The sequence below is a fragment of the Sphaerodactylus townsendi genome, linkage group LG05 (genome assembly GCF_021028975.2).
Source record: "Sphaerodactylus townsendi isolate TG3544 linkage group LG05, MPM_Stown_v2.3, whole genome shotgun sequence".
Lineage (NCBI taxonomy): Eukaryota > Metazoa > Chordata > Lepidosauria > Squamata > Sphaerodactylidae > Sphaerodactylus > Sphaerodactylus townsendi.
In genome coordinates, this window is record NC_059429.1 from 103,940,156 (window position 1) to 103,956,403 (window position 16,248).

Genomic DNA, 16,248 nt, shown 5'->3' on the forward strand with positions numbered 1-16,248 from the left:
GTTTGTGACTCTAAACTGCAAGGCTTCACCTAAAAGATGAAGCTAACTTTTCAGATAGAAGATAGATGGTTAAACATGGGAAGATTAAAGGATGGGGAGGGATCAAAGAGAGGCATATCTGAGATGCGGACAGATGGTATTTCGCATGTACTGGCATTCACCTATAAAAGTGAGTGGAAGCAATTACATACTATACCATTTAGTCATTGTTCATTGCCTTCTTCCTGGTTGCCCAAATGCTCCGTAGAGCACAGAACGCTTCATTCACACCGCTGGGCAAACTACTATTGGTTTACATTTACCTCAAGCTGGGGCCATGGCCATTGCTGCCCAGCTTTATGATGAGGGAACCAGCAGTACATTCTGAGTTACACGGAATTTCAAAGAAACTTGGTGCTGGGGAAAAGATGAGCATACTTCTCACACTGGGGAACCCTAAATAATTAAACTACAGCAGCAGGGGCCCTAATTGAGCTGGGTCCCTACTCTGTGGTGCATTTAGCATAACCATTAATGAAGCTCTGTTTTTAAGCAAGGAAAGGGCTGCCTCACAGTAATAATCCACTGTGAATGCAGAGCAAAGCTCAGGAATGAAAGGAATCTGACAGACAGATCTGTCAGTGGCTTACACATGAAGAATTCATAAAGTACGATAATCAGGATTAAAAGCAATAATTAAGAAAGAGATAATAAATATACAAGAGGGCTGAAAAAAGTGAAGAGAAAAGAGCAGGGTAAACCCTCTCAATGGGCCAAGTGGGACTTGTTCTGGCCCAGTTATGTCACCTGTTTGTTGCCTATGTGCCCCTGAACACCTCTGGCATCACCGTCCACATAATCCGTGATGTCTGGTTGGCAACAAGTTGCTGGTGTTAGGTAACCACTATGCTTCTTCCCTTGATACTGGACAACACACACACACACACAACTGCAGTTTGGTGGAGCAGGAATTTGGGTTGCCAACTTTTATTTACCAAAACTCACTTCCTGGGTATGTACAGAGTGTTTTTAAAATGAAGCGAATATTCCTTTGTGTATCTACCAGGCTGGAAAACACCTGGCGCTCGAGAAGGGTGAAATTTATGGTGGGAAGGCACTTCAGTGATGTATAATGCCATACAGTCCACCTTTCAAAGTGGGCATTTTCTCCAGGGGAGCTGATCTCAGTTACCTGGAGATCAGTTGTAACAGAGGGAGATCTCCTGTCACCACCTGGCAATTGGCATCCCTACTAGAAACTGTCCAAGTGTGCTATGGAATCTGGCCCCTGACAACTCTACTTCTCTGCCTGAGATGAGAGAGCAGGCAGTTTCTCCTATGGAAGCAAAAAGCTCACACTCTTATGAGGGCTGGACATTTTGACTGGGGTGGAAGAGGACTGGGGAGACCAACGCACAGCCATGCAGTCTTCCAAAAAACAAACCCTGCGAGATAGTGCCAACCACTTCCATATGCCTTTTACTTCAAGGTGCATGTCCAACTCAAAAAATTCACAGTTAGAGGCGTACTGCATACTAGGAATTCAGCAGCTACCCCATACTAGGTACAAAGAGACAGCTCAAGCATGCATTCCACGAATCAAACAGCTTTAGCTTTGCTGGATGTCTTTTTCTGAATTTGCATCCTCCAGTTCCAAGAAATGATCAAGAAGGAAAATTCAGGTTTAGGTAGCAAACCTGGCAGACAGAAAATGGACAGTAGGAAGAAAGAAAGACGTAAAACCAGTCCCCTGTCAGACCACAGATTGTGTTTCGTTTGGTTATCTGAAAGGCCTTCCTTGCTGCCTTTTACTAACTGTTTAGTTTGGGAAGGCTTTGCCCATTTTTTCCATATGGTCCAATTCTACCTTAATCTGACTCTGGAGGAAAGATTTTACTGCGCTCCCTTGCTCATACTGTGGCCGAACCAAGCTTCCAAGCAGCAGGCAGGCTACTGAGCTCATTGTAAATGGGCATAACTTTTATTCCTGCTTGGCTGTTTGGGATTCTTGGAAGAAACATTCATTAAGGCATGGGGCTGGGGGCTGGTAGGGGAAGTCATATGACTAGGCTGTAAGCACCCCAAGGTAGCAGAGGGTACCAGTCGTGCCATATACATGTTCCTGCTGATTCAGTTGTCAAGGCAGCAAGGACTGTCTGACACCCTCCCTTTCTTCTGAGAGGACCTGAGAAATCAAAAGCTCCAAAAGAGAAAAACAACAACAATACTATTTTGATTACATCTCACTTCTGTTTAATCTCCACTTGGGGGAGTTCATAAATAAAACAAGTGCTGGCCGCGAGTTCTCATTGGCGCAAGCGGTCACAGCTTTAGTTGCCCCCATCAATGTTATCTCATCCCCCAAGGACAACGAAGAACCAAGGCTTCCTAGTCAAGGCGCATTTCTGCATCACTCGAGCCCCAAAGTGAATACCCACTGCCTGCTCCTTGTGAGCCTTGTATGAAATGTTTAGCACTTGTTTGACACAATAATTGCATCTGACACCCCTGGTGGTGGTAAAGCTCCTAGGCTTTTGATTCATTTCTCACAGCCCTCCCTAACCTAGGATGAAGAATGCTTCCCATTCAGGGGAAGGAAGAAGAGAGAAGAAGAGTTTGGATTTATATCCCCCCTTTCTCTCCTGCAGGAGACTCAAAGGGGCTTACAATCTCCTTGCCCTTCCCCCCTCACAACAAACACCCGGTGAGGTAGATGGGGCTGAGAGAGCTCCAAAAATCTGTGACTAGCTCAAGGTCACACAGCTGGCGTGTGTGGGAGTGCACAGGCTAATCTGAATTCCCCAGATAAGCCTCCACAGCTCAAGCGGCAGAGCAGGGAATCAAACCCGGTTCCTCCAGATTAGAATGCACCTGCTCTTAACCCCCTACGCCACTCTTAACCTCCTACGCCACAAGGAAGAACTTACTTCCTCTCTGCCAATGAAAGGAGCTCCAGAATAGTTGACTTTAAGAAGGTTTTCTGTGCATCTTCAGGTAGGGTGGCCAGTTTTGGGTCGGAAAATACCCAGAGATTTAAGGGAGGGGAGGGTTTGGGGAGGGGAGGGATCTCAGTGGAGTATAATGCCATAATGTTCACTTTTAAAACTACACCCCCTTTTTCCAACTAGCATTTCAGGTGCAGGTGGTAGGATTGTCAGGTCCTTCCTGGCAACTGGCAGGGGTAGGGGGAACTTACCAGCAGTGGGGGTGGCCTAGGCAAGCATCACAGCAATGCCATCAGCAATGTGACAATGTAACTTCTGGCACACACTGGAAGAGATATAGTGGTGTTACAATGACGTTTGGGCAAAAATTCTATGGCAGAATTTTTGCCTAGATACCAGAATATCCCAAGTCACCAAAGACATGATGTTACTTCCAATGCATGCCAGAAATAATGTCACAACATTGCCTGTGACATCACTGCAACACCAGCCTCAGCCTCCTCCTGCTGCCAGTATGTCACTCCACTGGCCAGATGATTGGTGACAGGGGTCAGGGTCTGGGTCCAGGGGAACCCCCACCCCCACTAGGGGCTTGGCTGTCCTAGCAGGTGGGTAAAGGAAAGGTTTGCAGGAAGCCTAGAGCCAAGCTAGATATGTCAACAGGAGCTCTATGACTTGATGGTGGGAGTTCTCCCCAACATTTTAAAAAGCAACCTTGATTCAGGCCATCAAGTCACAGAACTCCTGTTGACATATCTGGCTGAGCTGTGAGCCTCAGTCTTAGCAATAATTCTCCTATTCATTTCTAATTTTAATCTCTATTCCTGAAATGCACAACAGTGGCCCTGTGCTCATGTCACTGATTTCTAGCTAACTGTTCAGTTAAGTGCCTTGGGAAGAGGGAAAATGTCATTTCAGTCACTGTGATATTTTTCCAGCCACTATGTGGGATGTGTGTGCGGCAGTTGTGAATCCAAAAGCTATGAAACATAAAAGAAGATATCGGTGTCTGTCTATTTGATTTCTGAACATATCCTTGGTAGAGGAGACTAGTCATCTGGGGGCATGTCCCATTTTATCCTGGATCACAACAGCCTATCTTGGCAGGATGCTATTCATCATTGTTGCTTTAAGGTTTAACCACCCGGCAACTGTATGGCTTTTGGTACAGATTCCAGAACAATATAGTTTCAAATTTAGTGAATAACCCTCCAATATCATTTTGTAATTCTCATGGTATAGCATTCAGGACTGACTGATTTTGAATTATAGTTTGTGGTGGGAAATCTCTTTGGACTATTTCTCCTAAAATACAAATACAGTTTCCAAATATCTGAAGGATGTGAACTCCCCTGCTCTGGTGCTACAGAACACACCTCCGCTGAATATAAAAAAAGACTACTTGGGTGTCTTCACTTGATAAAATAGAGAAAATTCTGCAACAAGACACTTTCCTACCTCCAGCCCCAGCCCACAGGAACTCCATGATCATATGATGAATGAACATCAAAAGGATCACTCTTGTGACTAGTTATTGCCTCAGCATGGCCTTGTTTCTAAGTGTTGTTGTGAGGTGAAAAGGGAGGAGAACCACACATGCATCTCTGAACTTCTTTGAGGAAGGTTGGAATAAAAATACAATAAACAAAATAATGATGCATATGCACTTCAAGAATTTGACCAGTGGCCTTTTGTCACCTACTAATGTTAGTAGGCTCTAGGCCTCACTGGGGGATTTGGCATCTTGAAGTATTTGGAAGCAGCATGTTTCTCCATAATTCATCACCACAGAAGCTAGGGATCAATTATCCATGACCTCTCTATTAATAATATGATAATCATTGTGTGTTTTATATACCCAGTTCAGATTGTTATATTCTGTTTGGGTTCTGTAGTTTACAGGGTTAAGTCCATTTCCCAAACATTTTCTCTGTAATCCTTAGAATAATGTTGTAATCTCCATACATCATACTGAAATAGGAACTAGGGAGGAAGACGGTGAGATGATCATTTGCTGAAAAAAATTCTCAGAAGTGGGATTTGAACTGGATATTTCATGCTGATTCTTGGGGGCTGAACCAAGCCTTAATTAAGGCTCTTGTTTCTCCAGTGGAGGAGAGGAGATTTTACTGTTTTCCCCTTTATGGCTAAAGTGACTGCTCATTAATCGTTCTTTTATTTTTATGGTCATGATTTTGTAAGCATATAATTAACCAAATTAAAGAGATAACAAATAAGCAGTTTCATTGGCTGCAAAGAAAAAGCAGTTATTAAACTGTGTTTGGTACAAACAAAGCCTGACAATTAGGGATCAATTCAGGAATGCTCCAACCACCTTGAGTGAATGGGAAGTAACTAATTAAACAAACAAAGAAGTTGTTGTACACCAGAGAAACAAAATACTTGCAGCCTGGAGAATTCTTTACAGCACTTTGCCCATCTGGGACAGAACTGCTATTGTAGTCTTAATTTTAGACAACAATTACCATAAATGAAGGGATCACAAGGACTGCAAAAAGAATGCTAGAATTAGTTTTATGGTTATTTCAAGAGTAGCCATTTACTGTGAAATGGACTTGGTTTGCTCACTCATGTTAATGGCTAGTGTGGAAGCAACCATAGCATACACAAACTAGCAGCTTTTCCCAATAATTCTGTTAGTTCATGCCAGTACATATTCTCCCCACACCCTTCAAGTAACTGGCCTTTGATAAATAACATTTTTTCCCATTTTGGGGGGGAGGGAGGCAGGAGTAATTTATTGTATTGTGTAGAGAAATAGGTATGCTCACATAATGAAAACACAGTGGTTGATTTTTCCCCCAAGCACATTTTCTGTTTAAAAAGCAATTGCATATATTATAGACATAGAAGTGATTTCATAGGTACCAATGGATCCTCCACCATCTTTGGGAAAAAAGATTTTAGAGACCTGATAAATGTTTTTTTCTGGTACCTACTTTCATCTCCTACTTATATAACATCCTTTAATCAATTTTGAAGACTGAAACTCTCCAATCAAATTCCACTAACAAAGTTTGTGACGTTTTTCTTTCTAGAGAGTCATTTTCAGTTGCCACAGATTCATTGATTTTCAGACTGAGGAACAGGGCTGCCTAAGGAGGCAGAGGTATTCACCAGGGAAGGGTCACAGGTATTTTCCAGGCCAACTTCAGTTTTATGTGTATGACTGTTAGCCCTGGAGTCAGCATTTGCAAAACCTTGTTCAGTCACTGTAATGTGATGCCAGGAAGCTGTCAACCAAGGTGACTTGATATCTGCTGTACCCTAAAAGAAAATGGGGATGATTCTTGCCTTTATTGTTAAAATAATACCCATCTTGCAAAAATGCTATTTCGTTTGGAGAGGCTTGAGCGGGTTTCTCTTGCACCACCCTAGGCTTAAATGCATACAGTAGGGCTGTAGTGCAGTCTCCTCATGTTTCTCTGCTTACATGTGAGAAGGCATTCACTGCCTGCCCCACAGCTTGTTCATGCAGTCTCAATGGGCATTTGCTTCTCCTGGTTCTCTTAACTCCACCCATCGATTCCCTCTTAAAGGGACAGATGGCACAACACCTCGTAGTTGCAAGATTGCTGGCTTAAAGCCCTTTAAAGTACAGTTATATCGATATACCTGTGATAGCAGTTAAATTGATATTGTAGCCCCTTCCCAAAAATAACCCCCCTCAAAGAAAGAGGCAAAGCAATTTCCTGGACCACACTCTGCGAAATAAGGGGATCATATCCTAGAACAAATCTCTCCCCCCCCCACCCCCCGCACCACCACCACACACTTCTTGCTGCTGCTGCTCCAGGAGAAGAGAGAGGCATAATATTAAATGGTTAGCCCACCATTTGTAATTCATCCTACAGACATCCCCCTTCCCCAGTCTGTTGCTAACTGCAATGGCTCTGGAAGGGCGAGTGTGAGGAAATGGCTGATCTGCCATTTGGAGGTTTTCAAATACAATAAAACACAGTGATTTTGCAGTGATTCTCTATATCAATATTTTCATATAGCAATATAAAAATAACAAAAATTGAATAACAAATCTGAAAAGAGGGAAGGAGAGAGGTAAGCACGGGAGTGCGAGGAAAGGGGAGGGACTGGTGATGGGTAGAGGGAAAATGTCTGGGGCAAAGCTGGGCTCACTGGCAAATCTCCCCCATACTGGTGGCAAAAAAAATGTGCGAAAAGTGGTTTTGCGTGATGTGGGGAGAATGGAAATTGAAAGCAAGGCTCAGGGAAATACATCCATACAAGAAACCTTGCTATGATGGATATTCGTCCCTGTTATGCAGCAGACACCTTGTGCATAATGGACCACAATATGGAATGAAGGCAGGAAAAAAAAAGCACTATATTGTGATATCCACAGGGTTATGAAGGGGGAATAAGGGAGTGGAAAATAATTGACTGCTTTCAGCAACTGCCACATATCCAGTGTGGCATATCATTATGTTGTTAGAAGCAACCGATGTTCAAATGAGTTTAAAACCCCACAAGTATGAACAGGTTGAACAGAACACGAGGCTTCCTTATTTTTAAAAGTTGAGTTAAAGGGAAATTCCTTCAGGTGCAGTTTTTCTCATCCCCTGGCAGACTTCCATCACAACAAACTGCCCTGCTTAAGAAAAAAACTCTTTATGAACACATGAAGCAGACTGCTCATTCTGTTAAGGTCAGTATTGCCCACTCTGACTGGCAGAAGCCCTCTAGGATCTCCAACAGTTTTTCATATCACTTGCTAGTTGATCCTTTTAACTGGATATGGTGGGATTGAACCTGAGGCCTTCTGCATTCAAAGCCGATATCCTGCCACTGAATCATGGCCCCACCCAATCACAAATATAAATCACAACCTCTACACTGCAATCTGGTCATTGTACTACCAATTCCTGCCCTTCGGATTCCCATGTTGCAGAACGTTACATTTGAAAATTAACTATTTGGATATTGGGGCCAATGGTGTGTTGAGCTTCTTCCCTCCCTGTTGCCTTATGTAGCACTTTCTGACACATAGCAAGGGAAAGTGCTCTTGGGTGACCACATGGAAGTGATCCTTTCTATGAATCAGGTAACTTGCATATCACAGAGTAATATAACAATGTGAAGCTGCAAAGATTAGTATTCACACTTGTTTGAAACAGGCCTTTCTGTTGTGAGAAACCCATGTCTGATGACAATTCGTCTTTTAGTAAAGAGTCATTAGTGGACTAACGTCAGAACCCTCCACATTTAATCAGCACAATTCAGCTAGTTATGATTAAACACCATTGAACTCAATGGCACACATGTTAATTGTGGTTCAGTCCTTTTCCATTGGTCTTAACGGGACATATGGACTCCATGCATAATGGGCCTGTGTCTGCCACATGCAAGAGGCCAGGGTTTGAACAATAAATTAGCTGTCTCCTATGTGGTTTATGTTAGGATTTAGTAGTAGCTGCAAGAATCATAATAATCTGTGAAGAAAAAAAATAGCCTAAATGATTTCTTAAAGAGTCTAACAATAAAAGTTAGTTTCTATTGTAAATTTCTTTAGCCCGCCTATTTCTAATTAGGCAAGATTAGGATAGGATAGCTTAAATTGACACACATTAAGAATGAGTTATATATGTATTACAGTTCTGTAACCTTCCTGCAAACCACAGCCTTGACCACATTGAAAATGAGTGCCCTATATGGAACATGCATATAGTTGGAGGGATACCACAGTCATGACACCGACCTGCAAGTACTGATAGGCTAAATCTTGATGGCAGGACTTGGATTTCAGTAGAGCTCGGTCAATGGTAGCAGAAGCCTTTTGGCACATCTCCCGGGCATGGCTGAGTGTGAGAGTGGACCAGGAGCCTCTTTTGATGTAATTGGACTCACTGTTGATGGGGATGTTGGTACAAGGATTGACCTTTAGGTCATTATTGCTCTTGGAGGATTTCAGCATGTGTTCACTAATTGTGTTGTAAGCGTGCATGAAGTATCTAGGCTGGCTGTGATCAGGCTGCCGACCAAGCGTCATGAGGCCCATAGGGTTACGATAATTGCATGTGTCATTGTCCAGATTGTCATCTGAGCTCCACCATCCCGATATGTTGGATCTGGTCCTGCGCTTGGTTTCAGTTGTTTTTGCCCTGTCCTTACTCTTGCTCCTTCGGTTCTGCTTTGGGTCCTCAGTGCCTTTCTTGCCATTGATGCTACCTTTGGAGGCACCCTCCAGTGACTGTGATTTAGCAAAAAGTTTTTGGACTGAGTGAACCAAATGCCGGATCCTTCCAGGACTCTCACTCCGTTGTTTGGAATCAGAGCTTCTCTGGAATTGGAGGGTGCTAAAGCCATCTCTGTGGATAGGAAGTTGTTTCTCAAACTGGTCCAGAAGGTTGGCAGGAAGCCTGTTGATCTTGGTGGCTTGTGCATGGCTTGGAAATGGATTCTCATCGGGCACCTCAAAGTGGGAGTTGTAATGGATCCGTGGAAATGTGCTGCTGTTGGAAATCTGGTTGTTGAGTGGAAGGAGACAGTCACTATGAAGGGAATTTGGAGTGGGGAACCGAGGATCCATGGTGTATGAGTCGGTGGGGCTGAGGAGATAAGGATTCCTGTCCTGGGTGGAATAAAGAGAGTCTTGAGGGGAGTCCAGATTATCAGAGAGGTGGCGGCTTCTGTTATCTCCTAAGCCCTTCATGGTGTTAGTATTTCCTAGAGCATTGCTTTAGGAGGAGGAAGCTAAAAGTCTGTCAATCCAGTTCCTTGGTCACTCTTTCTCCTTTGGGAGGTTTTCCTAGAGCCAATAAAGAAAGACAGAGAGATTTAGTGACTGATGGACAAATTATTTTTCAGGATCCTTGTACCGAAATGTCTAATGCATACTAATGCCATGGAGAAAATAAATGAACATTATGGTTCCATGAGAGATTCAGATACTGACACAGTACATTCAAAAGACAACATGTGTTTATGTTGCTCCATATTGGTACGATCTATCTCCCCATAGAATTTCAAAAGAATTTTTTGGATTTCTCTAACATAGTTATTTGACCTCCACATTTTCAGTCCTTGTGTAAAATTGGTTCATTTTAACAGGCTAGAAATGTGAAAATGTTTTACAGTTGGCTTGAGGGCATGAAAAGCCCTGGATTCAAAACAGTGAAAACAGAGGAGGAGAGACTACCAGAGAAATCCAGAAGATCTGCTGTGAGGAGAGATGTTTAGTAAAAAACTAATATATACACCAACACAAACACACCTCCCCAACACACATTTATACTACATCATCCTATCAAATCTAGCCTTCAGGCTAGAATTCTATATATGCAGCTTCACCCTAATCGAGTTGCATCCATCAAAACCGATCACAACAATCTTATCAATAGACGAAAGTTCTACAATCAGCCTGAATCAACATCAATTTTTCTCTGCAGGAAACCTGAATGGTTAATAATAAGAGCTAGTTTGGGATTCAGATGGAAGGAGACTATAAGAAAGAAACCCTGATTCACACACAGTTAATTGCAAAACACTTCAGATTTAAGCTGATGAATCCAACAAAAATGAATGGGACTAAGTAAATGTAAAACCAAGAATCAATCCGGAAAAAAAATGTATGAATGGGTCAAGCTTCTCTTTCTTTCTTTCCCTTATGGATTTGTTCTTGATGTTAAGAGATTTTTTTGCCTATAAGTTTTGCAAGCCTCCATTTAGTCTCACATTATGGCCTTATCTACCAGAGCATGAAGCGGCTGTGCCTTGATAACTGCTTGCAGAAATATGAAAGGCAACATTATCCTTTTATTTGCATTCTCATACATTCGGGCTTGCCAACTGCTTTAGCTTGGCTCGTTTTCCATTCCTCATCATGCCATTGTACATTAGGCACTCCAGAGTTTAGAAGCAAGCAGCTGCGAGACACTCTCCGATTCACTGCGATGGTAATGATAAGACTGCAGACAAGAACTTGCATAGAGATGAGGCAAGTGTCTCGGTGGAGTAGGCAGTCAGGGCAGTATAGCAATGGACCATGATTTCCCCCACAGCAAAGCTGATTGGACAAGCACAAAGGTCAAGGACAATTCAGGAACATCAATCATGCATTTGGGCTCTGGAACATCCATATGGATCTGCCCATAAATATGCATATAGGAGAGACAGAACAGAGAGTCCTCTGCACACAATCCCACATCAGTAAGAGCATTTGCAGCTATTCATGCTAAGATAATAGCCATCAGATCTTCCTTCCTGATTGCTGCAGGCAATTAGCTCCTACCCTGCAGCAGAGGGATTCTTTCATCGTTGCAGAATTAGTCAGGATAACCAGGTGCGTTATTGCCTTTTTATGCCTGGTTTCTTTAGAAGCTTTGGTTTCTTGGCCTCCTTCATGAGACAGGAAATGATCTTGATGGGGCCATCTGTCCAGGTTGGCTATCTTCCAGGGTCACAAGTTATGGAGGCCTGATGGAAAGGCATATGCTTTACAAGCTATGACACACATCACAAGGGGAAAGATGGTTGTTCACACAGTACTGAAATTTACTCTGTTACTGCCACTACTGATATACAGGACAGTCCACTGTGAAGTCACATTACAATTTGTATATTTCCCATTAATTTCCATGAGCTCTGAAAGAACATTTAAGCAAACTATGCTCATGCTCTTTACTCCGGCCCTTTCCGCACGGGCCATTAACGGCGGCTTGGGGACGGCAAAAACGCCGTCCCCAGGCCGCTGTTCGCACAGGGGGGGCATTGTGCTGGGCGCGTCAAGAAGTTGCGCCGTCAAGCGCCGGCCGCCCATCCCCCACGCTGAGCAAGCTTCCCCAGTGCGCCGGAAGCACACTTTGTTGGGGAAACGCCGCTGGAAGCCGCCGTCGCTTTAACGCAGCTGCTTCCCCGGGCGCCCCCCCCCCGCCTCCTTGTATTTATTTAATCTCCGAGTTTCGGGCGCGTCGCCGAGGCTCTGGGGATTACGCCGCCTGCCCTGTGCCGCTGGAGCAGGCGCCAGGGCCAGGCTGGCGTGTCCTCAGGCCTCGGCGACGCCACCGGAGGCCCGGGGACATGCCGGTCGCACCGGGCGCCGGCGCTCCGTGGCGCCAGCTGCCCGGCTCTTTCTAGGACCGTGCATGCAGACGGTCCTAGCGTCGTCGGGTCAGCGTGGAGAATGCCGACCCGGCCGCTTCCGCATTTGTGCGGAAATGGCCTTAGTTTCTCTTGTTACCCTTCTTGTTCTGTTCCCCAAGTAAAACAATCTAAAGGTGCCCTGTTCTTGGCTGGAATAGAATGGGAGACACACAAGCAAGGTGTAACAGTTCAAAAACAAGGGTTTTTGCTTAGAAGAATTGAGACCCTAACTCGTCCCAGGGTCTGACTAGGATAAGGTACTTGCTTGACTGGTGAACAAACTTGAAGCTGTAGACTTTTATTCTTTCTTGGCTACTTTCAAGAAAGTCCACTTGTCTATGCTTTCTCCTGGTTCCTTTAGCCTTTTGTCTGGATTCTATTTTCTGTTGACACCTTAACTTTATGTTCTCTACTAGACTATATACACTTTAGTCTATGCACCATAGATGTAACACATATTGCAGCCTTCCAACTCACTAGGCACCTTAGACTGACTGAGCTAAATAGGGGCATTGCTGGGTAATGAAGGAAGACTGCCTCTAGGGAGATTTCTTAAAGGGACAGTATCTGACTAAAATTCCCTCCCTTAGGACATTGTACAAGGAACTAAACCCATGCTAGCTATAGGGAAACAGACTTAATAGGAAAATAATAAGAGCTTCTCTGGGGGCATGACACTTCTTTAGCTGAACAAAGTTTTAAAACAGCAGTTGTTTTATTTTGCAGTGATAGACTATTTGAATGCTATCATGGCATAATAGAACACATGCCGTTGCCTGGCCCTACAACCAAAGTGTGCAGAATTTGTAGCCCTGGAAAATAGCTAACCTAGTCCAAGGGTAGGGACCTGGAGAAACCACTCCTCTAGGACGAATGTGCTATCATTTCCAAATGAATTGGAAAACAAACAAACAGACAAAGTTTTAAAGTCCAATTTGTTTTCAAATTGAAATTAAAACAAATGACATAATTCTCTCCTTTTCTGCCTTTGGCAGAATTCACATTTCTGGCTATAACACTGTTATTTTCCATCCAGCATCAATTACGGCACTTAACACACACATCAATTAAATTTTCAAGGACTGCGTCATTCATCAAAGAGATCATGCCTTCAGACAAATTGAAGGATCCCCAGAATGTGTGTGTATGTGTATGTGCTGTAAGCCACTTCTGACTTATAATGAACCTATGAATGACCTCTAAAACATTCTATCATAAACAGCCATGCTGAGGTCTTGAAAGCAGAGGGCCATGACTTCTTTGCTTCTTCTCATGATTTGACCAGCCTTAGTAGATATAGACAAAGTCAAAACACATTTCCAGCAGATATTTCTTCCACTGTGCATGACATTTGTAGGGATTGTACCCCTTACCTAAGGGATCCTCCCAGAGGTGGGATTCAGCAGGTTCGTACCACTTAGGCGGAACCAGTTGTTAAAATGGTGCTTGTATACAACCAGTTGTTAAATTATTTGAACCCCACCACCGGAACCAGTTGTTAAATTATTTGAATCCCATCACTGGATCCTCCCTACTAAATCTCAGAGGGTTGGAAAAAGGGACCACAGTAGTAGAGCCACAGCAAGGAGCAGGAGAAACCATCACCATCTGACAGCAATTTCTCACACCAACTACTGGGCTTCATGCAAGTCAATTCACTCTATCAGGTGACCACCGATGCTGAACCTGATAGTACTCCTTCCTCTCTTAGCTACTCTCTGCATTTAAACTATCAGAGCTTTTTATGAGGCTCAAGCCTATGACAGTTGTGTCAAATTCTCTGTATTGTAGTCTTTTCTTTAGCTCAGGTAAGCCTGACTGATCCCCAAGTCAGTCAGCCCACAAACCACATACAGTAAATCACCAGAGGCTTTATAAACTTCCTATTGGTGCTACCCAAGTGCAGTTGAGTCTTCAGAGGAGGGTTTGTTAACCAGTTGGCAAGCCATGTTGTGCCACTGGAAGACTTCACTTGGCTTGGTTGGTCACAAGGACTGTTCACAAGGACTGTATCAGGAAAAGAAGTTTCATCCAGGGAGCTCTTGCCATTGGCTTCTAAAGATGACCATCTGTTGCTTTAATGTACCTTTTATTTTGTGTTTCAATAATTTGTGTTGCCAACTGCCTTGAATGCTTGGCAGGAAGTGGGCATATAAATGTAGCAAATAAATATGAAGTGATTTGACACAGTGCATCTTAGTTGCTGTTGCTTCAACCAGTAACCCACCCCCCATATTTTACAAACAGCATTAGGGTGGGATATAAATTTAATTAATAAATAAATATTAATTTGTTTTGGTGTCTGGATAGGTATGAGTGATGAAGGATGGATCATATGCTATTCAGGTATTCTCCTTTTATATGGACACACAAAGCACTCAACGAACATTTTTTCTCACTTTGCTGTCTCAGATAGCATAGATAGAAGTCTCATAGCCCAGTCAGTCATAGAAATTCCTAGTATGGGGATTCTAGTAAGGTGAACATGCTAAAGCAGCAGGAAAATTGCTCTCTATTTCTTCAGCAGAGCCATGCTTAAAAACGGGCTAGTGTAAGCCAAGCAAGTAGCTGCTAAAGGAAATGTAAGGAGGCAGAGCTGGCTAAAGGCCAGCATGATGCAAACAGGAGGATCTTTGGCATCTAATCCCCTCTTGAGTCCCTGGATCAGTAGTTGACCCTTGGCCAATAGGTTAAGCTCCCTGGGTGCCTGTCAAACCCAGTCGCATGGCTAGGTGTAAACATAACCCCTGCTGGGAAGCAGCTGCTGCCTCTGAGCAGAGCTCTCCCAGGGCACAAATCATAAAAAATTGAGGAAAGCACGAAGCAAAGAAAGAGAAATACCTAACATGCCAAGGCAGAAACTCTGATCAGAATGTGATCAAGGATGCTGTTTTACATGGCAAAATCCACTATTCAAGAGGTGTTGTGCCAGGAATGTAGCAGACCTGTTAGGAAGTAATATTGGAACTATGGGCTGGGCTTGGCCATTCTCAGAGAGTACTTGATATGCAGGGAGTGTTTTTGGTTTAAGGCTCTGAATGGCATGGACAATCCTGGGATATACCGAGCATTCAAGGGGTTTTGTGTAGCATGTGTGCTCTGGAAGTGGCAGTCAGCAGACTGAACAATACCTAGTTTTTAGGATTTAAACACAAGGCTGGTGAAGCAAAACAAGTCATCCATTGGACTTCGCTTTCTCATGGTCGTCTCATTTAAACTGAGCTGCTTCCTGTGCAAAGAGATGCAGAGAGAGGAGCCTCATGCATCGCCAACATGCCTGGATTCTGGAGAACACTTGAACAACTGGAACCATATAGAAATCTAATGTTATGTCATTGTGCATAGGATTCCTTACATGCCCCCCCCCCCCCAGCCTTTCAGTCTGTATCTAGCACCCCCAGACTAAGGCAGATTCTGCATGGGCCAAAAACAGCGGTATGAAAATGGTGTAAAAGGGTTTAAAACAGTGTAAAAGGGCTAACACCATTTTCACACCACTGTTTTTGGCCCATGTGGAATCTGCCTTAGAGTTAGTTTATATTCGACAGAATGAAGTAAATAAGTTTTGCTGATTGCTCCAGCTTAGATGGAAGGTGGAAGGGAGCAGGGAGACATTTGAATCCTCTCCCATGAAAGCAGACACTTCCTAAATCAGACAGCCCTGTGGCACAGAGTAGTAAGCAGCACTGCAGTCAAAGCTCTGCTCATGACCTGAGTTCAAACCTGACAACTGGCTTGAGGCTGACCCATCCTTCCATCCTTCTGAGGTTGGTAAAATGACTTCCCGCTTGCTGGAGTTGAAACATAGAAGAATGAGGAAGGCAATGGCAAACCACCGCATAGACCCTTGATGTGACATCACCCACTGTGGACTGCCTTTACATTTACCTTTAAATATAGACAGAGAGTCAGCCTAGTGCAGTGGTTATGAGTGGTGGACTCCAATCAGGAGAACCTGATTCAGTTCCCTACTCCTCCACATGAAGTCAGTCATAGTGGGATATAAATCCAAACTCCTCTTCCCTCCTCCTCCTCCTCCTCCTCCTCCTCCTCCTCCATCTTCTTCTTTTTCTTCCAAATTATTTCACTGGACTACTGAGAGCCCAGGCAACCAGAGTGCAACACGCCACTTTTCAAAAAGGATAAGCTGTTAGTTAAAGTACTCCCATCTGCTCTTTGTTTCAATTTGCACCTTCTGTGGGTGCTC

General features: G+C 43.7%; 1 protein-coding gene across 2 annotated transcripts in view; it reads right to left on the bottom strand.

Moving 5' to 3' along the window:
* Positions 1 to 16,248, bottom strand: part of DLGAP4 (DLG associated protein 4) — a 388,862-nt gene that overhangs the window by 98,086 nt on the left and 274,528 nt on the right. For both annotated transcript variants that reach the window (XM_048498812.1, XM_048498811.1), the window contains exon 4: positions 8,659 to 9,708. In XM_048498812.1, the coding sequence (XP_048354769.1) occupies positions 8,659 to 9,612 (954 nt within the window). In that variant the 5' untranslated portion in view covers positions 9,613 to 9,708. The remainder of the gene's footprint in view (positions 1 to 8,658; positions 9,709 to 16,248) is intronic.